The sequence below is a fragment of the Ambystoma mexicanum genome, chromosome 3q (genome assembly GCF_040938575.1).
Source record: "Ambystoma mexicanum isolate Mex_15411 chromosome 3q, UKY_AmexF1_1, whole genome shotgun sequence".
NCBI classification, from domain to species: Eukaryota; Metazoa; Chordata; class Amphibia; order Caudata; family Ambystomatidae; genus Ambystoma; species Ambystoma mexicanum.
Genome location: NC_090926.1, coordinates 397,622,477 through 397,646,723, shown reverse-complemented (window position 1 = coordinate 397,646,723; position 24,247 = coordinate 397,622,477). Strand labels below are relative to the sequence as shown.

The following is a 24,247-nucleotide window of genomic DNA, read 5'->3' as shown; positions in this document are numbered from 1 at the left end:
GCTGCCCATCACAATCAAAAGCAGTCCCACAGTGGATTACTTCAAAGCTCTGCTTCACTTACTTGCTAAAGAGGGAGCTCCCCCTGGTCTGCCCCCCCCCCCATCCCCGCTACCTGAGCCCACCACTCCCTCCAATGATGCATAGTAATGTAATTTGGTATAAGTGTACAGCTCTCATATTTATTTATACATAGCTTTACAGCCTTGAGAAATGCCTGTTTTCGGGTGATAAAGCGATGTATAAAGTAGCACTGTGCTGTAAGACCTAGCCAATTTCCTGGAGAAAAATGCTTTGATTTGGGCTCATTTGCATACCCACAATGCCTTGCTGACGTGGCTCTGAATTGGAGGTGAACCTCCAGTGATGGTTACTAGGTGATGCTGTGATATGCGTGACTTGTCTCAACTAAATGATCTATTTTTTTCAGTTTCTTTTTGGTCTATGTTCCCTATATCCCACTTGGTTTATACACCAGTTCTCATATTTGTGCTATTGTACAGGCACACTTCCGTGGAATGCCTCGGATCTGTAAATGTAAAAAGTCATTTCGGATTGAAACTGAAATGCCTCTTCTTCAAATAAATACAAATATATATATTTTTTTAAACTACTAATGATTTGTTTTGGGGCCTTACTGGATGTTTACTTGCAGTCATCCGAATCATGAGGCCGTTTTGGGGTTGGATGGGAGATAATAGGGTGCAAATTCTGGTGAGGTCTTAACTATCTATTGAATTTATTACCTAAACCGTATGAAATGCTTACTATATATACTGCCTATATTTTCAAAAGCATCTCAGAAAAGCTGGACAGTTCCATAATATATCAATATAAAACTAGCCGTCAATGGTTCACAGAAAACAAGCAGCTGGGAGAGAGGGAAGTGAGCAAGCTAGTGGAGGACAATCCAGCACAAACACGAGGCTACGCATGTTGGGTGTGCAGAGGGTTTTCGAGTACAGGTGTGGAGGATTACTCCGGGGGTACACACATTGGTGGCAGCTCTTAGATTTAGACAGGTGTTGGGTGCTTCAGCACAAGGGGGTTAAGGTGTGACTCAAGGTGATAGCCAGGGCTTCAATGGGAGATGGCCAGCACAGAAGCACAGAGTTAAGCAGGGTGGTGAGGCCATGGATGGTTTGGAATACTAGAAGAACTCATAGAAGAACATGTGTTAACAGAAGGGGCCATTATGGGTTGGGCAGTAATGATAAAAACAGGTGGGATTCCAAATACCCCCCTGTTTGTAAATGGCAAAATGTACTGAATGTGGTATTTATATAAAATTAACAAATTCATTTAATACTACACCTCTTTTGGGATTGTCCCAGGTTAGGATAATGCTCACCTTAAGGTGACAATAGTTTTTGGCAGGTAATCAAAAATATTTGCACCGTAGGTAAACAGAGATAGCATGCACATCACTCCACTTCTGAAAAATGTAGCACACATTCGATACCCAAGATGCACCATGCAGAAAGGAGAGAAGGGTCAATAATGACAGCGACGGCCCCATATGCATTTCCATCTCTCAAACCATGAACCATATACATTTTAAACATTTTTTTTTTTAAAAGGACACGGGGTTATTCCAGAAATACCACCTGCAGGATGACTTTACATCTCTGGTGATGCTAAAGGCAGAATACATGCAGAGAAAGTGTATGATGTGTTTGAGACATTAGGAGTAGAAGTTGAGGAGGTAGAGGATGATCATGGTTTTGGCAGGGAAGGTGGTGAGGGGTGGGCAGATTGTTTAGATTTTTAGCAGCAGCTGAGAGCTGGCAGAGGGGTTGGAACAGAGGAGCCACATTTCAAATTGAAAATGAACCCCAGTGCAGAATGGGTCCAGGTCTTTCACATTTGTCCCCACTTTTCACAGTTTTGGGCCTTCTTCTCTGTAACCCTGTATAATGGAGAAAAAAAACTGGAAACTTTGATAACATGGTGTTGCTTTGCATTGAAACAAGAGACTTTGCAAGACTTTCAGAATTCAGCCCACAGACTGTCCCATGTCTCAGTTCCAGCAGCTGGGACGCAGAAGCCACATCCCAGAAAATGTCCCAGGTTTTCACAGAAAGGGCAAAGAAAAGGCAAAAGCAGGTTGATTGCCGGAGATGGGTTGTGGATCATTTCTGTATATTATTCGCAGAGTAAAACAAAAGAGGTGGTGGCTGTAAAGTTTTGAATTAATCTTAAGCTCTGGCATTGCCCTGGGCAACCCTCCAGACCATCGTTCTTCACCTGCAAAGCCATTACAAAAGGGGAAAGATCATATGCAAATCAGGCTTGGTCCCACTCCAAAAGGTTGCCCAGGGCAATGTCAGAGATTAAGTTTCATTCTAAACTTTCCAGCCATCACCCTGAGTGGGACGGGTATGCCCAGACGTGGGTCCTGTGTCTGCTGAGCCTAGAGACCAAACCTACTCCTCACCGATGAGGGCCCAACAAGGCTGAAACATGTTTGGGGTTGCTTGTTGTCTCGTGCAGAAGGGATGTGACCAAGCAGTTGGGGCAGTACTGCCCCTTTTGGGGGTGGAACCAAGCCTGATACATGGTCTTTCCCCTTTTGTAATGGCTTGGCACAGGAAGAACAGTGGTCTGGAGGGTTGCCCAGAACAATGCCAGTGGTTAAGGTTCATTCTAAACCTTCCAGCTATCAACTCTCGTCTTCCATTATTCGCAGAGTGCCCGGGGAACATCCTGAATAAATCCTTAAAGAACCCAAACTGGAGTTTGCATGCACGGATACTGCTTGGCTTTGCGACAAGGTTTCAGATGGGTTGGACAATGAAGAGGAGTGCAGATGGTAACATGCGAGGTGAGGTCACAGGGGGCAGTGGGTTGAGTAATGCATGAAAGCAGAGATGGCAGTATAAGGTGGGTAGAGACAAATGTCCCAAATATTTGGATTTATTTGCAGGGGAGAATAAGCAAATCAATTTACAGGATTGGAGGCTTGGCATCGCCCCCGGAGTACTAGATTTAGTTGTGGGGAGCTGTCCCACGTGGTGGGAGGAGATACATTACGTAAAGTAGGCGTATTTGGTTGAGGACTGCAGTATGGGCGGTGAGGGAGGAGTTTGCAGGCAGTGAAACATTTGCTAAGAACAGCTGTGCATGCAGATTAGCATTTAACAACCAGTGGCGGTGACGTGGTATTAGGAACAAAGGTTAGAGATTGTATATGGGCGCAGGGAAACAAATCCATGGAAGGCTGAAGTCGCAAGACAATTTGGACAGAGGTTGTAGGTAGGGAGACAGGGGAGAGGAACGTTGCAGGTTATGTGGATGATGGAGTGTTTACAGTGGCCAATCAGTGAGGGAGTGGGAGTGAGATCAAGGCCATGACTTGAGGAATTTAGAATGAGCATAAGGGCAACAGGGATTAAAAGATTTTTATTTTCAAGGCCCTTAAGTGAGTACATTGCGGCTACTTCAAGATCCTCAATAATGATGTGGGCATCAGGGTAAAATCAAGGAGGGGGGGGAACCTTCAGGGAAAAGACTTTGGGGGCAGTCTAGGCTTGGAAAGCACTGTGACAATGCTAATGTGAAACCAGCATGGCAAGGTACCCCAGATTTCCATTTGTTGCACGCGTAAACCGAAGCTCCACTCTGAAGATGGTGGGAGGCACCATTATAGGCTTGTAGCCACACGTTTCGGGCAATATTGTCTGTTAAAGTCTTGAGGCACAGTAAAAGCCTGAGAGAAGCAAGAGCAGTCCAGGACAGCAGAGTGTTTTACACGCTGGAAGACCCCAACTACTGCACTTACATCCATTAGCACCAGGGCAAACTGCCCGCAAGCTAGGAGATATCCGACGAAAACATGGTTGCCCTGAGCGCAATCGCAATCCATGTGGAATGCCAACACATTTCCCTGAGGGGGGGAACCCCCACACTTTATTTTAGCATGCCTTTCAAATAAACGGAAAGGAAACTTCTAATCGGAAAGAGGCCCAATTCTATGTCAAAGGCTGCACTGGCCAAGGGGAGAGCCACAGAGGGAGGGAGCCAAAGGGGTATTCGCTGTCGCATAAGGACAAGTACATTTTAGAACTAAATGGATACCGGAGGTGCCCGAACCCCTCAGCTTTATTTGAACTGAGGCACAAGACTGGCAATTACTGCACATGTTTTGGGCAAATAAATTGGTTGCACCTCACCATCCGTGTACTAAGCCCCTGCGCGGTTGTAACACTGCAAAAAACCACCCAGTGGGCATGCGTAGAGAGTACTCCAGCACACAAGATCTAGCTATTTAAAATATCATATTTATTGTTGCTAAATACAGCACATTACAAAAAACAGAGGTGAAATCATTCGCCCCTGTGACAACCGTAAGGTTGAACAAAACACTCACCCCACGGGTGGAAGATAGTCACGCGTTCCGCCTAAATGCTCAGGCTTCCTCAGACCTATAAAATCCAAATGCGGCATGCACATCATAGAATTTAAAAAGAAAAGCAGTTACAGAGCGTCCCCACTCGTGTCGCATCACGTGCAAAAACGGTCATGTGACCGCTATAAGAAAACATTAGTTAAATCTGTCACATGAAGTGACCTCCATATTGGAATGGTCAAAGTCCTGTAGATAAGGTATATATGATGGCAAAATGCGTAAAAGTTACGCGCAAGAAAATCACTTAACACCTTTGTTAGCTGCTGCAATGTGAACTACACCATGGAGACGTTCTAAACTGCTTGTTTAAAATATTATTGTCAAATTACAATCGATGTGTAACAAATGAGCACAAGTGTGCCTGTTCATAATTAAATACATACACATAGGGCCAGTGTTTGCAAGCCAAGGACCATGAGCACAACGGCCGCAGCCAAATCGTCAATAGGCAAATGCCCTGTTATTGGAGAGTGTACCTATAGTAGGCATTGTTCAAACATGCAGGTGCCCTATTGCTAAATAGATGCACGGGTGGACCCGGAGTCAGGAAAAAGAATAAAAAATGTTCATCATGTAACTCCTCCCAATGTGCAAATAGCAGTTCCTAAATAAATAATACAATCCAAAAGGATAGCAGCCCAATGCAATAAATACACAGAAATAGGATCCATTACAACAATGAAATGTCCCACTGTTAGTCCATTGTGCAAATGGCAGTTCCTATGTCAATAATACAGTGCAAAAGGATAGCAGCCTCATTAAATTAATCAGCAGCTCAATACATAGCAGTGTGGTGATGTTTAACTCTCACTTCTCCCAATGTGCAAATAGCAATTCCTATGTCAATAATACAGTACAGATCATACAGATATAAAGTGATTGCCTAAGGGTCATCCTGTATTTCAAATGTCCAACTGTTACTCCATTGTGCAAATAGCAGTTCCTATGTCAATAATAAAGTGCAAAAGGATAGCAGCCTCATTAGATAAATCAATCAGCAGCTCGATACATAGCAGTGTGGAGATGTCCAACTCTCACTCCTCCCAATGTGAAAATAGCAATTCCTATGTCAATAATACAGTACAGTTCATACAGATATAAAGTGATTGCCTAAGGATCATCCTGTATTTCAAATTACCCCTAACCATATGTGCAAATAGCAAATTTAGAACTCTTAATGGATATCGACAAATGCTTCAATAATGCCCTTATGAAGATGGTATGCAGGGATCTCAGCAAAATACATATCTTAATTCAAGTGTGTGGACAACCCTCATATTATGGAGAAGCTCAAGTTTGCAAGAACACAAAGTTCTGCATCTATGTTCAAGCCTTTCGGTCTCAAGATGTCGAACTTGCAAATGAGTGTCGCTTCTAATTGCCTCAATTTCAATTCTTGGTTACCTAATCTTTTACTGGGTGGTATATAGGCCAACCCCGTAAAGGATAGAGATTTCACATCGCCATTATGCTTTTCTTGAAAGTGGCTAGTGAGAGGGTATGTTAGATCTCGATTTTTGATGGCTCTGTAATGTTGGAGAATCCGCATCTTTAAAGGACCAATTGTCGAGCCTATATAATGAAGGCCACAAGCACATGTAATCACATAAACTACATATTTCGTGGTACAGAAAATTCTAGGTTTATATTTCCAGCATTGGCCATTCACTCTGAAAGGGGACCTTAGACACATGATTGCACAATTTACAGTGAGCACATTTATAGAAACCATTCTTCCACTCTGAATCATTCCTATGTTTTCAGCTGGTCTGGTTATTACCATACTGGGGGACAGCATGGTTTTGAGCGTGGGAGCCTTACGATAAGTGACCTGAGGGAAGTCATCAAGCACTAGCTTGAGATGAGGGTCAGTGAGCAGAACCTTCCAATGTTTGTTCATTAGCATTTTGATTTCTGTAGCTTGATGGTTAAATCCTGTGATTAGCCTGATTTGTTTGTCTTTCACTTTTCTAGACAACAAGGATTCTCTAGTGGGTATTTTCGCTTTCATAAAACTTTTGGAAATAACATCCTTTTCATATCCTCGTTTTATGAATCTCTGACTGATTTTTTTAGCTTCACTCATGTAGTCATCGCTATTGCTGCAGGCTCTTTTCGCTCTCAAAAATTCCCCATGGGGTATGGAGTCTATTAAGGCTCTTGGGTGATGACTTTTGGCGTTGAGAGTTGAATTGGAACTGGTGGGTTTCCTGTATAATTTGGAGGTCAGCTTATCTTTCTCTACCTGGAATTCCACGTCTAGAAATACCAGATTATGTTTGCGTGATAACTGTGGTTAGTTCCAAATTAAATGTGTTGTCATTAAGTATATTCACATATTCCTTAAACTCAAACTCAGTCCCATCCCAAATAATGAACAAATCGTCGATAAATCGATACCAAATTTTTATATGTTGGGTCCAATTCTTCTGTCCACGCCGGATTAGTCTCCCACCATCCCATGTATAGGTTGGCCAGAGAAGACATGCCAATCATTTTTGGAAAGTAGATCGATCAGCTACCGCCAACATAATAAGATGCTATTGAACATGTTGCAATTTTGTCTTGAACAGAACTACTTCCTCTATGTCAATCAGCTTTTCAAGCAAATACGTGGGACAGCAATGTGGTCTGCTAATCAATTTTTTAAAACAAATTTATGCCTTGTAGAAGGATGTCTGCATACACCATTGAACATGGAAGAGCTATACGTGAAATCTGACAAGAGTAAAGTCATGTCATGAAGAGAATATACAAGGACACACTGAAACAATATGCAAATACTTAAAGAATAAAGATGTGACTGATGTAACAAAGTAAACATGTATGCAAATATAAATAAATCATATACACTGTGAAGATAAGTGAGAAGAAATTCAGATGTACATACATAGAAATGCAAAGGTAGATGAGACATATAGAAGCTTGATGCAGTAGAAAATAGAACACGGGTAAAGCAGCCATGATAAAAAGATGGACGTCGACTATTAGGGAGAATTCTCTCTCTTTAGGCTGAATTTCCTAACCTAGTGAGTCCCCCAGCAGCTTTGCTGGATTTCTGGAGTTTGTTTTTTTCTCCTGCCAAGAGTGAGACTCTTTTTCTCCCACTCTTGGACATGATTTATGGTGTTCCTTGGACTGTTAATGTGTTTTATGGGCTATGAGGTCCTTTACTCCATAGGGTCTCATATGTTTTTACTGTGTGTGTTACACAGCACCCTGCGTGCAGTAACACAGGGGTGTCATATGACACCCCCCCATAGACTCCATACCCTGGGACTGACTACTGTCTGCCAGGGCATGTAAAGTCACCATTGGCTTTACTAGTCCCAAATTATTAACAGAAACCGGTACAAACCATCATATTGTGGACGTACTGGTCGGGGCAATTCGATTGCCCCGGGGTCTGTTAGTCGAGGGGGCACGTCTCCGTCCCCCCTGATCGAGTTTTGGCTGGTGGCAGTGGATACTACTTTTTATATTCGACCGCGAATATATCCCTATGGGATTTTCCCATTGTTCGAGGCTACCAACTTTAATTATTTAATTCTCATAGCCTCGAACATACCGCCGGTTTATTTATTTAATATTAATTCGCCGGTTGGTATTTTTTGCCAGGACTCGATTCTAAAATGGCGTTTGTGTTCTCTTCTGTGACTCCAACCCAAGTTGAGCCCTTTGTTCCACTTTTTGGCGGGCTTCTCCACAGAAGCCTCCAAAAGTGGTGCCACTCTGTCTGGGTACCACATGGGGTGTGGGAGGGGTTTAGGCACCCTGGACTGAGTTACCTTGGTAACTCAAGTCGCACTCTTGTGTGATTGGCCCAAGTGGTGAGCTGGCCGGCTCACCACTTAGCATGTTTGATTGACAGCTAGGCTGAGTGAATTGGGGTGTGCTGCATAAAAGCAGGGCTTTGGGGATTGGAACTTCAGAAGTCGCCACAGGACCTGAGAATCCGACGAGGGAGAAGCTGAGCCGACCTACCACGACGACACCACCGGTGGAGCCCTGAGGAACCGACTCACCACTTCCCGACGACAGAGAAGATCTCCCGGCTGGAGAGGCTTCTTCCCCTGACTGGTGGGCACAACCAGTTTACCTTCTTCTCTTCGCATCCCAGGCCGTCTTGTGGTCGAATTGCCCGTGCCAAGCACCCCGGCAACCGGATAGCCACTTACCACTGGACCGCAAATAAAAGGACAGCTCCTTTTACCTGAGAACTCCGCGGCTGGTTTCTTCCCTGGCAGTGCAACGGACTCCTGTCTTTCTCCCCGACGAGATCCTCTCTTCCCCCGGACGAAGCACTGACTTGCATCCGCTGCCAGGAACAACTGCCCCCGCTGGAGTAATCTCTCCACTTTAAGGTACCGTGCCCGCCAGGCCTCCCTGTCTAAAGATTGCTACAAGGTAATAATAACCCCTTAACCTTCTGGACTGGGCTGGCCGCCTTGACCTTCTAACTGGTCCCTTTCTTTTGGTCCAACCCTTTTTGAACCTTTGCAAGACTCTTGTGCACTTCAACCGTGTGACCTTGGACACATTTCGTTCTGATCCTCTTAAAGTGGATCCGGCATACTGAACTCAACTTCACGGTTGTACTTGCCTTCCTCTCTTGTTTTGATCTTATGAAAGTGTTGGGATCTGTTTCATATTATACCCTGCTTTTCTCTCCCTTTTTAACGAATTATTAAAGTACCATCTGCGTTAAGCGCTCACCGCTGTCTGAAAATAAGTGGGGCTTTACTTAAGACTTGTCTAATATTCTTCTAAGGGAGTGTATATCTTTTGGTGACCATGTTTTTGAATTGCTTACTATTAGTGCCTGTGTGTTTTTCTAGATGTGGTTTTAAATAAATAATTATATCTCTTCTACACCAAGCTCTGGTCAGTGTTTACTTGTTCTACTATGTTCTTTTGACCTATTGTGAATACTCTGTATACTGCCTAACTCTTCTTGAGGGAAGTCTGACTGCTCAGCCACAGCTACCAAGTGAATCTGTGTGGTACAGACTGCTACCAAGTGGGTTTACTGCCAAACACCTGTAGTCTTAAATCTTTTGCAGTGGTCCCAGAGGGAACTGCACAGGTTTCTGCCTAACATCGACTCTGTATAAATAGTAAGAAAGAGGCCTGAAGGAGAGAGACCAAGGCTGCAGAGCTGACAGGTGCTGGAAAAGAGATTCATGTAAAGAACAAAGATGATCTGTTTGGCTTGGGATCAAAGATGCCACATCAAGAAGTAATTGCAAGGCACAAGAGGGGTCGAAGAGGATAAGCTACATACGAGTGACATATTTCTCTTAGATTAAGTAAAGGAGTGAACATCTGCAAGTGCCAAGTATTGAACAATCAAAGATGCAGAAAACATATGGAAGATGGAGGAACCAAGTCTCCAGGGGTCAAGAGGAATAAAAGCACCAGTGTAATTGAATCAAATAGCACTAAATAAAAGGTGAGAATGGACAGAACCTTGGTTTCCTCACACATGGCACAAGACTGGAAAACAAGGCCTCTACATTAAGCGCCAGACCAAGATAGCAATGTACCTTCACACCCTAAAAAGTCCCAGGGAAGAGAACAGTCAGCAAGGTCAACTACAAAGAAGCACCCTTGGCTTAGGGCCTAACTGATGAGAGATGGTAGGCTAATTGGTCAAGTGGGCAGTGGTCCGACGTTGCTCCCTGCACCTGGGTTTTGTGGTGCTTATGTGCTGCTAATGAGACAAATGTCTAAGGTTGGGAGAGAATGCCAACCAATTAAGAGGGCCTATGTAGCAATGGACCATACATTGTTGCAGAAGCCAATCCGCTGCTGTTATTCTACTATTAATCTGTATTATACGTAGTTAGAGGTAGTTCAAGGCGTACCTACTAGATAAGGGCCAGCCAATTGTGTTACTAACACCTAAATGAAGTATAGGTATATGTGTACCCCTAACCAATCCCTCCTTTCCATGGGTTTTTACTGTTTGCCACGTAGGATGACATCATAGGTGACGTACATCAAGGTAGAAAGCTTTTGTGTACTTGAAATGTATTCGAGAGTGAATGAGCTGCAACCTGTTTGTTCACCAGGTTTCCTAAAGTAGTATTTTGCCATAGTCTGTCTGGTTATTTGGGTCTGAGATAGTTTATTGGTAATTTCATCTGGCAACGTTCCAGGTGCAACTGCACGAAACTAATGCAGAATATGACATGCATTACTTACCGTAAAAGCATTTCTGATAATTGTATCTGCTTAGATTCACATGCCGTGCGTATAGTCTGACATCCAATGGTCACTGCAGAGTAGTGCATCTTGTCTTTCGAGAATCGAAAGGGGACGTCGACATAGGCGTGCCTGTAACACTATCCCTAACGTGACATGTAGTGTACCCAAAATCCCTCACGCGTCGAGGTCCCTCCAATTGTATTTTTTCTGCCGTGAGGGAGCCTATGACCATCGTGAGTGAGTACAGAAAAGAGAGAAGTAGTAAGACGGCTATGTTCCTTCCATCCGAGCGGGGAGGAAGGGTGGGCGCATGTGAATCTAAGCAGATACAATCATCAGAAATGCTTTTACGGTAAGTAATGCATGTCTTCTGATGCTTGCTAATGTGCTTAGAATCACATGTTGTGCACAGACTAGCGAGCAGTACCCAGAGTTGGAGGTGGGATGTGAGAAGGAACAGTAGAGAAAAGATGTTTTAGCGCTGCTTGTCCCACCTGAGAATCAGACTGTCAAACGGGAAATTATATCGTACCTCCTATTGCAATGAATATATGTATATTGGCCTACGCCAAGCCGCTTGTAAGCCACTTGCGAAGAAATCTGAGTTGCAAGGTCCTGACCTTAGAATCAATGTAAGCCGCCATTCTAGGTCAATCCGCCATTTTAGGTTCGCTCTGTAAAGTCACCCTGTGAGTTAAAATGGTGGACGATGTCATTCCGAAATACAACATGGCCGTCTTGACCTCTGTGTGTAATTAAAATGTAACTTGCCTACAGGCCACTTGTTGAGGTCGTGAACTGAGACCTTGTCCTTCATTGATCTGTGTGTGAAGGATTACTTGCACCAATGAAACTATAATCCGCAAGCATATGTTAAGAACAATGTATTCAAATACTGAACTAAGAACACTTGTTTAACTACATTGTATTAATGTTTGAGAAGACCTGTATGAGAAGTCCCAAAATACACAGTTGCAGTGTAGGCTTGTTGACATATGTATTAAAGGCAAACTAGTTGCATGTGGATATGCGAACTCTGCATGAACCCTAGATCAGTAATGTATTAGAGGAATATTAACCAGAAGTAGGGTTGGACATCATGTTCGCAAATGGTATAAAAGAGCAACGAATTCTAATGTACACCGTCTCTCACTGAACCACGCTGGAGTTCGCGGTGTTGTACTGAGGGCCGATAGCTATCTGATTTTTGTTTTGTTCTTTGGAACCGATTCAGTACAAATTAAAGGTTTTTGTATGTTCCTTTGTAACCCGTGTTCGGTGTATTTCCTTTTGGGGTACTCGGCCTCGATATTTTGATTTTGTTTTCACAAGACCTAGAACGAGTGTCTAGGCAATAGTGTTTTGTAAAGGTGTGTACAGAACTCTAGGTTGCCGCTTTGCAAAAGGACTCTAGGGGAAAATTTGCAAAGAATGCTATGGAAGCCCCAGTGCCTCGAGTAGAATGTGCTCTAGGCTTGAAGGGCATTTCTCTCTTAGCAAGAGAGAAACAGAGTGTGATGCATTTGACAATCCATTTAGAGATAGTAGATTTGGAGACCGGGTCTCCTCCTCTACCTGCTGCCACTGAAACGAAAAACAGTTCTATGGATTGGCTCACATGGAACTTTGAAATGAATTTAGGTGTAAACCTAGGGTGAGTGCGCAGAACCACCTTATCTTTGTGAACTGTTGCAAAGGGGTCTAGAACTGAGAGCGCTTGTAGTTCACTGTCTCTCCTAATGGAAGTAATGGCTATTAAAAAGACTGTTTTGTAGGTGAAATCTTTGAGACTTCCTTTATGCATTTGCTCGAAAGGAGACCCCATAAGTCTAGTCAACACCACGTTTAGGTCCCATCCGGGAGCTGGGTTAGAAATGGGAGGGTGAATTCTATTTACTCCCTCCATGAAAGCCTTAATAACGGGTATCTTCCACCATAACACCTTTTGTTGTGATGTAGTGTAGGCTGAAAGAGCAGCTAAGTGAACTTTTAGCGAGTTAAAGACCGGGCCTGAGTCAAGTAAATGAGTCGGGTACAAAACAATATGTGTAGGAGAGCAGTCAATGGGGTTGATGCTCTCAGAGTTGCACCAGATAACAAAATGTTTCTACTTACTGGAATAGCAATATCGTTTGTTAGGTTTTCTTGCCTCCCTGAGTATGTCCATACATCTCTGAGGGAGTTGCAGGTGCCCGAACTCTATGACATCAGGAGCCAGGCCGCTAAGTTCAATGTTTGCGTGCATGGGTGAAGTGTCTCCCCCTTGTCCTGCGACAACATGTTGTACGGGCAAGGCAGTTTCATTGGAGGAGATAGGGACATCTCCATCAGATGAGCGAACCAGGGTTGGCGGGCCCACCTGGGAGCCACCAATATCACTGTGACTGGTTCCTGTTGTATCTTGTGCACTATCTTGTTCAGTAGGGGAGTCGGGGGGGAAAAGCGTAAACACATTTCCCTGATCATGTTATCCAGAGACTGTTCCCCTTGGAACAGTTCTGGGGGTACCTGGAGGCGTAATCTTGGCATTGAGCGTTCTCCAGAGTCGATCTCTGGGAAGCCCCATTCTGCGAAAACGTAGACGATGTCTTTGTGTAATCACCATTCGTACTCCATTGGTAGTGGGAATCTTTGCTGAGTACGTCTGCCAGACGATTGAGTTCCCCTGGAACATGTTGTGACAACAGGAACATGTTGTGTTTGAGAGCCCACTTCCAAATGTTCTTGGACAGTTTGGACAGCCCTGGAGAGTGCGTGCCGCCTTGTTTGTTCAGATAGTACATGGCCGTGGTGCTGTCTGTGAGGATCAGGACCTTCTTTCCCTGCAGTTGTGTCTGGAAAGCTTTCAGTGCTTTGAATACTGCTAATAGTCCAACAGGTTTATGTGGTTGGATGCTATGTCTCACGAGCAAACTCTGTGCGCTGTCTGTTGAAGCAGGTGAGCTCCCCAGCATGTGAGAGATGCGTCTGTAGTTAGAGTAGCATCCACTGTGGGGGTGGTGAAGGATTTCCCCTTCAAGAGGTTCTCCCTCGACCACCACCATAGCGAGAGAAGGAGGGCTGGGGAGATAACCACTAGATCGTCCCATTGTCCGCTGGCCTGACACCACTGGCTGTTGAGCCACTCCTACATTGGACGCATGCTCAAGTGCGCATGAGGAACCAAATAAATGCATGACACCATCATACCCAACTGTCGCATAGCTTTGTGTACCGTCACATCTCGACTCACTACATATTGAGGGATTTCAAACAGCATGTTTTGGACCCTCTAGTTGGAGGGCAAGACAAGGCCGTCCTTTGTTTGAATTAGAGCCTCTAGGAACTGTTTGATCTGGCTGGGGTCTAGGCTGGATTTATTCTCGTTGATAGAGAATCCGAGACTGAATAAAAGATCTATAGTTCTTTGGGTATTTGACAGGCAGGTGTCGTAGGAATCCCCTGTTATGAGCCAGTGGTCGAGGTAAGGATAAACTGGGATGGATTGCCTGCGCAGGTGTGCTGCTGCCACTGCCAATACCTTTGTAAATACTCTTTCGGCATAGCTTCTGCACCAAGGGTATCACTTTGAACTGATAGTGCTTGTCTTGAATCATGAATCTAAGGTATTTTCTGTGCACCGGCAACATTGAAATATGAAAGTATGCATCTTTCATGTCCAATGTTGCCATGTAATCCCCCTGTGTGAGCAGGGGAAATACCTCTTGCAGAGTGACCATACAAAACTTTTGGGGCTTCTCAAATTTGTTCGCTGGCCGCAGATCTAGTACAGGGCGCTTGGTGAGATCCTTTTTGGGTACAAAGAAGTACACTGAATAAATACCCTTGTTTACCTGTAGAAGAGGTACGACCTCCATGGCGCCCTTTTCCTGTTGGGCTCGACTTCTTGTAGCAGGATTTGCAGATGCTCTGGCATCAGGCGTCTTGCCTGTGGCGGTCTGAACTGTGGGGCCGGCTGAATTATATACAGTATCCGTGGTCGACGGTCTTTAGCACCCACTGGTCTGTAGTTATTCCCTCCCATGCTCGAAAAAACGATGTTAGCCGGCCCCGACCGGGGATGCATGGGAGGGGACCCAGAACTGCGGGTCATTTCTGGCCTGAGGCCGGGGTGCCTCGAGGGGTAGAGTTTCATCCCCTTCCTTTAACACGTCATTGCCCCCTTGTGGCGTATGGGGTGTTGCAGCTGCTGGTTCCTTGGAGAGAGGACCAGTTTTTCCCCGAGCTGTATTGATTTTGAGGGAATCGTTGCCCACGAAAGGAATGTCTATTCCCGCTCTGCCTTCTTTGTGAAGGTCTCTGGGTGATCTGATCCAGAGTCTTAAGGGGGTCATGCTCCTTTTTTGCAGTTTCGAGGGCTTCATCGACTGTCTTTCCAAATAAATTAGCATCCTCCACTGTTTAATTTATAAGTGAAGCTTGTGTCTCTGGCTTGAACCCAGAGTTTCTTAGCCATGCGTGCCTTTCCAGGAGGGTACCTTAAGCCAAAGACCGTTCGGCCGTTTCTGCTGCATCCAAAGTATTTTTTAGCATATTTTGGTTAACTTGCCTGCCCTCTGTCACTGTTGAGAGCAGACAGGCTTGCAGTGGCTCAGGGACTCTTGAAGGCCTTCCTCTGGCATGGCCCATTGCGCGTCAGCATAGCTGACTAACAACGTTGTATTGTTGGCGATGCGAGTGGCGTAAGCCGCTGCCGCAGTGATCCTTTCCCCAAAGCGTAAAGTCTCTTACATTCCTTGTCAGGGGGTGCCTCCCCAGTGGATAGGGCAACCCCTGCTCGTTTCCTGGTAGTTGTAACAACCAATGCATCTGGAGTAGAATGACCCCTGATGTAGAGGGGATCAGAGGGTGAGGGTCAAAACAGCTTCTCTACCCTCTGATTCACTGCTCTAGTAGGTGCAGGTGTTAATAAACAAGGGGCCAACCTCTTTTTAATTGAATTTAGTAGAGGAATAGCTCGGCTGGCAGGAGGTTTTTCTTTCAAAATGTCCTCCACAAAATCAGCCTCTGGAACGGCTTCCTGAGTAGCAATGTTGAAGTGTTCAACTGCTTTCCTCAATGTGGCATTGAAAGCCATTTGATCATCCACCGGGGAGGCCTGTCTAGTGGGGGTGGTTGGAGGGGAGTCCAGGCAGAAGGCATCAGGTTCCCGAGTTGGAGTAGGTGACTGCCAGGGGCGAGGATCAATGGAGACTGGGTCTACCCCCCAAACCCCTGTGGGGTCTAAATGGACCTCCTCAGAGTCAATAAAGGTGTCTTCATTTTGAGCCTCCTCCTCAGTGAGGTCATACATGTATTCCTCCTCTTCCTCATCTTGAGTAGGGTCAAATACCCTCTGCAGCTTAGCCACAGGGAGAGGGGGGCGAGTTCCTCCCTAGACCTCCTAGGTGTGGACTTCTCAGAGAGTTGCACAAATCTCTCTAGCCTGTACATACATTCTTCAAATTTTTCTCTGGTCCACACAGATGAACCAGAGTGGTCCAGGGGTGGAAAGGACTCATCTAGTGAATCCTCGCTTTGCAAACATTGAGATTTTTTCTTCAACGCTGAAGAAATACCTTCAGGGGCTTTCGAAAAGTATTTTCGGGGTTCCGATGGTTGACGCATGTCCTTTTGCTTGTCTGTAGGACTTTCCGTAGGTTCCGGTAAATTCTTCGGCCTATCCTTGGGTTTCGACAAATCCTTGGACCTTTTGTTTGTGAGAATCCGCCGAAATGATCCTGGCGATGCTCTCGGTAATCACTTCATCATCGGGAAGTTCTTAAGTACGGGCCTCTGGTTGCACGACTACTTTCGGCGCAACCGGGGCCTTTTTGGCCGTGGACGCCTTCTTCCGATGCGTCTCGACGAGATAGTGGATATTGGGGTCAGCGCTCTTTGATTTAGTAGGCTCAGTCGTAAGGCGCACCTGCGGTTGCGGGTAGGGCTGCTAACCCTGACGGACGGCGGGCGGGCCGAAGATTTCGGTGTGCCTGTTGGCGCTATGGACCGCTTTGACTGTTTAGTCAAAGACGTCCCTGGAGTTGTATCTTTAGTGTGGGGGAACATGTGAATCTATGTCGTCAGGGTGTACATTCCCCATAGCAGGACCTAGGTCTTGCCTAGTGGGGCTGGGGACAGACGATGCGGAGCGAGAGTGCTCTGCTGAGAGGTCATTCGCCTCCGAATTGGAGGCTAGTTCGTCACTCAACCCCTCGTCACAATTGGCAGTTGTGGCAGCGGGAGAACCAGACTCGGCCTGCGACATTCCGTAGGCCGCTCACTGCTTAACACAGCGCTCCTTCAAAGTTTTCGGGCGCAGGAGCTTGCAAGTCGCACAAACCGACTCATCGTGATTGAGGGGTAAACACTGGTCAAACTTACAGTTTTTATCCTTCGAAGGGAATTTTGCCCTGCAAACAGGACAAAACCTAAATGGAGTCCTCTCCATAGCTGAGGAAATGAACTGTGATGAATAGACCCAGTGAACAATGAGGGAGGAAAGGGAAAGCCATTCTCAAAAAGGGAAATGACCACCCCAACCCCAATCTCCCTACTGTGTAGGTCGGCCAGAAGGCCCGGGCATGTGATCGGCAGCACCGACCGGACCACGTCCGTTGAAGATCCGTGGGCCGTCTTCGGCAGAGAACTGGAACAGCCGTTGATGGAAGGGACGGTAGGGTAATATTGATAACTTTAATATATATTACGACCAAAGGTCAAAGAGAACAAAAGCAATTTCTCTGGACGAGCTCTGCATAAGGCGACCAGTATGCTGGGTGGAAAAAATCAATCTGAGGGACCTCGATGCGCGAGGGATTTTGGGTACACTACACGTCACGTTAGGGATAGTGTTAAAGGCACGCCCATGTCAACGTCCCCTTTCGATTCTCGAAAGACAAGATGCAATACTCCACTGGATGTCGGACTATATGCACAGCATGCGATTCTAAGCAGATTAACAAGCATCAAAACTTTTTATTTAAACAATGCCTCTCTTTTTGCGCCACAAGAGGCCAACGGGCGTGTGGCACGTTACAAGAATTAAAATAAATAAATAAATAAACAAACAAGAGCCATTTAGAGGTAGTGCTGTATGGCAATATGTATGACCAGATCAGGACAGTCATGTAGAAAAGTAAACATGCACAATCAAACCTGCTCACCTCTACAAGGAATGGATCACCATTCGTGCCCATGATCTGCGTGATGCCTTTGACACTATTCTCCAGCTCCGAGATTCCCTCCTGGAGGTCGCGGATGTGGTATCGTAGCACACTTAGAGCCTTCTCCTCATCTTCCCTTAGCTCTTCTAGAGTGCTGCTTTCCTCTTCCTGAAGGATCTGGTGCAACCACTGGAAGTCTTCCTGAATTTTTACAGAGAGATCGCGAGTGGTCTTCTGCAGAAGGGGAGCATATGTAAGGACAAGGACACAGCAGAAATGTGCAGTATTACCAGCTTTAGAATAAGCAAGCCTGCGACTAATAGAAACAATTCATGTAAAAAGATAGAAACAAAGTACAAGCAAAGAAAGAAGATGCGCCTAATCGACGTAAAATCAAGAAGGCAAAGAACACGGAAGACAGGAAAATAAAAGAAAACTGAATGAACTCTATTGAAGAAAAAACTAAATAAAAATAGAAATAGAGCAGAAAGAGGGAAACAAAAATAATAACTGAAGAGAATAGGAAAGAAAATATGTACAGGACAAAGGCAAAACATTGTAAAATGAATAGAAAAAAACGAAATAAATAGCAAAATAAGTGCAGCAAAAAGTGAAAAAAAGACATAGAAAGCTAAAATATAAGATAAACAGGCCAGATGAAAGGAAAGCTAAAAACAGAACAAAAGTGAAAGCATTAGTTTTAAAGGACATTAAACAAGGCATGAACAACAGTGCGTAATACTCTAAATACACGGTTGGAACTGTAGAATGTACATTGTATGCATGCTTATATTTTATCCAAGGTTTTTCCTATTCAACTGATCCATTACAACAAAATGGTTGGTTGTAGAGGGGGACAATTTGCAATATTTGGAGGGGGGGATGGATTAACCAGTAGTACAAGTAAATGCTGAGAGAAATCACCCAGGAGAAAAAGGAAATGTGAACTTTTGTAGAAGAGGATGACTTATCAGTGTGCTAAGGGTTAAGACTTCGAAAGAATGGGTTAGAAGAAGGAAAGGACGAAAATATGAAGAACAGGGATGTTTGGTGGTTAAATGTAGTTGGGTAGAACAGAGAGAAGGCAAGAAGAGAGGGAGTCAGAAAACAGGGAGCAGAAGACAAGGATTTATGTGAACGTGAGGAGAAATTAGAAGAGGATGAAATCGAGACAGGAGTAGCCTATAGAGTGCAAACAGCAGACATGATGGGGCAGAAATGGTCCTATGTGGGCTTTTCGAAATTCAACCTTTTCACGGCTCCTGTTGCGACGAGACTCTCGTGCAAGAGGAGTAGCAAAAAGCATATAATTTCTCTCAGTCCCACCTGTACCCCTGCAGCCTCCCTGGGGGGTAGAGGGTAGAGAGAAGCAACCCCTGGATCGTCGCCCATTCTCCCCCCACAAACAGCCTTCCTGATGCCGCATGAGTAAAGTCTTGCTGGGAGATATGAAGAAAAAACACTGCCCTGGCCACAAACCCCCAGCTGAGCTCACTTACATATAAATTCAATACCAATTTCCTTACTTGCACCGTGGAGAATGGCCTGGGCTTCCCCTGTCCTGCTCGGATAGCTAATGGACTTTGCATTTGCTGTTAGGACAGAGCAATTAATACAAGTGGAGAAAGGAGGTTGTACGGTGAAAACAATTATGTATTTGGATTTGAGGTTAAGAGACATACACGGATTACTTGACAAATGCTGAAGAAATAAACAATAAAAGCAAGAGTTTAGCATTTAGAAAAAGACATCTTTAATTGCAGGGGCCAACAGCCCCGAAAGCAACTGTGTTTCCCATTAACTATTGCAGAATCAGGGGTTGAAAGAAGGACTTGAGGAGAAGGAGCTAAACGCCGCTCCTGGGTATCACACATCTCACAGTGATCAGGCGCAACCTCTGGGGAGCGAGGAGCTAGGACATCGCCTGCTGCAAATAGAACCTGCGCATGACAAGCAAGCTAACTGTGTGTCTATCATTCATGACCAAGGTTTGGATTAAGGATCCTTTATGCACACTGCCAAACAGAAAGCTAATGTTGTATAGGCAGGTATGTACGGAACCAGTTGCCCTGAGGAGTCCAAAGTAGCTCCTGGTAGCAGCTGGTGTCAAGCTAACCAGGCTCTTTTCACGTATAGACACAAGCTAAAAAGCTTCCAAAAATGTCCATTTACCCCAAAATGTAAGGGTGAAGTGCTAAGCACTATGGATATTCTACTCGGGTTACACCCCACCTGGCGCAAGTCGGCATGTCTGGATCAAGGTTCATTCAAGCTCTCACCCTTCATCCTGCCTCCCCTATATAGTCCATGCTGAATTGGTCTGAAGTTGCCCCCTATTTGCCCCTCCACTTCACCCTTCTCCACTGCTCTATTCCTCAGACCCCGGCTTGGATCCCCAAGGTGATTTGTGTGTGTGTGTGGGGAGACATCAGGGTGGTCGGGGTGAAGGAATTATTTGACAAACTGTGCACAGGCATAATTGTAAATGCAAGTCTACTGCCCGGTTGCCCCGCCAGTAGACTACTTAGAGTTACAATTAGTCTACTTTTTTCCCCTCTCAAAATCGGGAAGAAAGCCAATATTGCAATGTGAATGAAATTGTAATGTCCAAGCATGTGCAAAGAGTCCCAGATTTGCAGAGGACCTCCTCCACAGGCCCACATTTACACTTCCCATTCCGCCCTCTGGGAGTCCATCTCGGCATCATCATGTTAAGCGGCCTGGCTCCTTTCAATGCAGTGCAGCAGACTCCAAATAAAGGTTATTCGCGAGACAAGCAACTCTGAAGCAAACAGGAAAATCCACTTCTATATCAGGGTCTGCAGCCATTGCTCTTCAGAGCTTTTGGACTACAGCTTCCCATCAGCCATCGCCAGAATAGACAATGGTGAGAGATGATGGGAGTGGAAGTCCAAAACATCTGGAGAGTCACATGTTGCCGTCCCCTGTATACGAACAGAACACCCATTTGTTTACATCGCATATTTCCTACGCATAATTTACATGAAGATCATGCACTGCTTGTCCTCCACATATTTTGCAATAGTGTGCTCAAAACCCGTAGGTTGGGGGCGCTGAGCCGGCTGGTGTCCAAGAGCTCTGCACTTCTTTTGGGCTTCCCAAAGCAAACAAACACCTTCATGGTGATCATCAGGGGGCGGAGGCAAGCAGGCCTAGGTGCCAGGGCACCCAGATTCGCTGGTTGAGGAGTCCCCAACCTCCTCCACCCGTGAGACTGTGGCAGCCCAGGACAATGCAAGTCTGTGTGAAGTGTGGTCCACGGAAGAAGACTGGTCGGCTGGGAATGGGCCCTTCCCATGGCCTGGTTGAGGGGGCCAGTGTTGTCAATGAATGCTGACTTCGCGAGATGGACGTGTGCATGACCTTCCATTAGAAGGTCCCAGCTACCACTTCAATGTCTGGTGGGATCAACCCCAAAGGGATTCCTGTCATTAGAGCGTGAGGATTTAGTGCACCACATCTGGCACGCTCTTCCTCGCCCCACGCACTCTCCTGCCTCCCCCCTTGTGCCCCCTGTATAGTGCACTGAAGGAGTGGGGTTGTTCCCTTTTAAACCCAGTCATCCCCACCTGGCTTCACTCCCCAGACTCACATGCTCTCGCTGACCCGCCACTTACTGATGCTGGGTTCCTCATCCCGGTCATTTCCTGCGAGTTTGCTCGTACTGAAGCCTCCCTCTGCCCTTTGCACAAACACACACTCGGCTGCTTTTCTACAATGCAATTGTGGTGTGGTAAAGACTTTCACTACAACTGCTTTGTGGGAAAGACATGTCACTCCTACAGAATAACAGTAAAAATGGCGTAAGGGAAAACCCTCAGGGTGAGGGAAGTACATCAAGTGAAGTACTCTCCTCAAATGGATCAATGATCTTTACTATGTATTAAAACCTACAAGCAGAAAAAAATTGATTTCTCAGTGAAAGGAGTGGGCCGTTTCAATATGGTGATTGTTCCTACCTAGAAGAGATCAAGAGAAGTTAAGAAGTGGGTCATTGGCAGTATCTTGAAGTTGGAAGCAGAGGTTGAGATAATGGATTACTTCCATTCTTGCAGGACCCCCACGTCCGAGGGTTGGGGGTCCTGCAAGAATGGCTTGAAGACAAAACTAAAGAAGGAATTTACTCTGGGAGCGGGCTGATAAGATGAGGGCAAGTGAGTTCCAAGATACTTTACACAATACACAATTCCAGAATGAAAGGAAAGAGAATTAGAGTTCACAACATGGTAAGTTATACAAATTAGACATACCATGTCTTCCCCCTTGAGGAGAGAACAACAACAACGGAAAACAAAAAGAACTCAACATTTAAGTAAACAAAGAAACAAAAGAACTGGCCAGCTGTTGAAACACTGATCACAGTGAAAAAGCATCACCATGACTGAAAGGCAATGAAAGCACAAAATTACGTTGTTCCTGTACACAATCCTTCAGATATCCTGGGGCTTTCCTCACTCTTTCAGTATCTCCGACACCACCATGACCATCACGTTTTGTTGCCGCACACTCCTGCAAATCAGGCCCATCACTTTTCCCAGTCCTATTATTTACTCCTTCCCCCTTTTCCTCGGTATCACCTGCCAACATACCCTTTTTGAAAGCGGCTAATCTGCCCATTGACCAAACTTCATCCTCTGCAACTGCACTTTCCCATTCTTCCTCATCAATGGCACTACCCTCAATGCTCGCCACTACTACTCCTTCAGTAGTGACCATATCCACCCGTTCAGACAAACTCACTGGTAACCTTGACAAACAATCTGCAACAGAATTACTGCTACCAGGCAGATAACACACAGACAAAGGATATCCTTGCAACCCTAGTAACCACTTAGAAACTCTGGAGGATCCTCTGCTCCAACTCACACTGGATAACATCTGTACCAATGGTTTGTGGTCTGACCTCACTATGAAACACTGGCCCCATAAGATAAACTTGAAATGTAACAGTGCCCAATACACGGCTAAATCTTCCTTCTCCACTACAGAATAGTTGCTCTCTGCACCCCTTAAAGCCATGGAGGCAAGCGCGTTCCTCCCCTTTTCCATCACTCTAGATCAGTGATGCTTTAAACCCAAAATGCTAGCGTCGACAGAAAGGTATGTTACTTCCAGTTGAGCACTTCCCCAAGGATGGGGCATTGGCAATGCACCTCTTAATTTTCTTAAACGCTTCCTTGCACTCCTCAGACCAAACATATCTCACCCCTTTCTTCAACAACGCTCTAAGAGGTGCTGATAAAACTGCAAAATTCTTGACAAATTTATGATAATACTCTGATAAACCCAAAAAAGCACATAGTTGTTACTTATCTTTGGGTTCAGGGAACCAAACCTATCGCTTCAACCAGACTATGCTTGGGAACAATTCCTTTGGCTGAGATAGAATGACCCAAATACTCCACACTTTGCACACACTCCTTTGAACAGTAAATCCTGCCTCCTTCAATTTGCACAATACATCTCTCAACACTCTTGCTCATCAGCAGTGCTGGCATGAACTACTACATCATCTTGAAAAACAATGACTCTCCCCACACCCTCAAGCACTTTTTCCATAACTCACTGAAAAACAGCATCTGCTGATGATAGCCCAAAGGGCATTCTGCGGTACTTGAAGTTTCCTTCCGGTGTAATGAAGGAAGTAAGGTCTTGACAATCCTGCGTGAGTGGCACCTGATGGTAAGCCGAAGAAAAATAAATAACTGAAATGTTTGGCATCCCCTTAGAGAGCCAAGACATCTGATATTAGAGATAAGGGATGTCTGTCCACCAATATGTTTCTGTTCAAATCTCTGAGATGCACACACATTCTCACACCATTTGCTTTTGCCACCAGAACCACAGGAGATAACACTTCTGTGCCTTCAACCCTTTCAATCACCCCTTTCTGCAGCAATTTGACAAGTTTATCCTTTAGTTGACGACAAAGGTGGTGAGGAACAGGACATTCTTTGTGAATAGCTGGAGTGTCATTTTTTTTTTTTACTTAATGCGATGTTCCAAATCTCTGAGCCTGCCCAAGTTGGCAGAGAAAACTTCTAGAAACTCATCTGCCCATCTATCCTGAACTTCTGCAATCGAAACTGGTACTTCCAAGTTTACTTGAATCTTAATTCCTAGGCTTGCCTGTTCATCCCATTCCAAGAGAGACTAACCTCTTTTTGCCACATAGATCTCCGTCACACAATTTCGACCCATGTATACTATCACAGCCTTGAATTACCCAAGCATTTCAATTTCTACTTCACCACAATCATGCGGGCGGATATCATTCTCCAAAAGATGCTCAATTCTACAATCCAATGGCATTTGTGAAAGTCTCCCCAGATACAATGGTCCAAGGAGATGCACTGTCAACCTTCATTGTTAATGATCTTCCATTAATGGTAAACTGATCTGAAGAGCCTTTCTTGCGCCCGATGAGGGGAGAAATTTCAAACATGTGACGGGCACTTCCAGGTT

The 24,247-nt window shown here is 45.2% G+C and overlaps 1 protein-coding gene across 4 annotated transcripts in view; it reads right to left on the bottom strand.

The window, feature by feature from the left end:
* Window positions 1–24,247, bottom strand: part of LOC138582628 (zinc-binding protein A33-like) — a 113,594-nt gene that overhangs the window by 15,386 nt on the left and 73,961 nt on the right. For all 4 annotated transcript variants that reach the window (XM_069654079.1, XM_069654082.1, XM_069654080.1 and 1 more), the window contains one exon: window positions 17,762–17,995. In XM_069654079.1, the coding sequence (XP_069510180.1) occupies window positions 17,762–17,995 (234 nt within the window). The remainder of the gene's footprint in view (window positions 1–17,761; window positions 17,996–24,247) is intronic.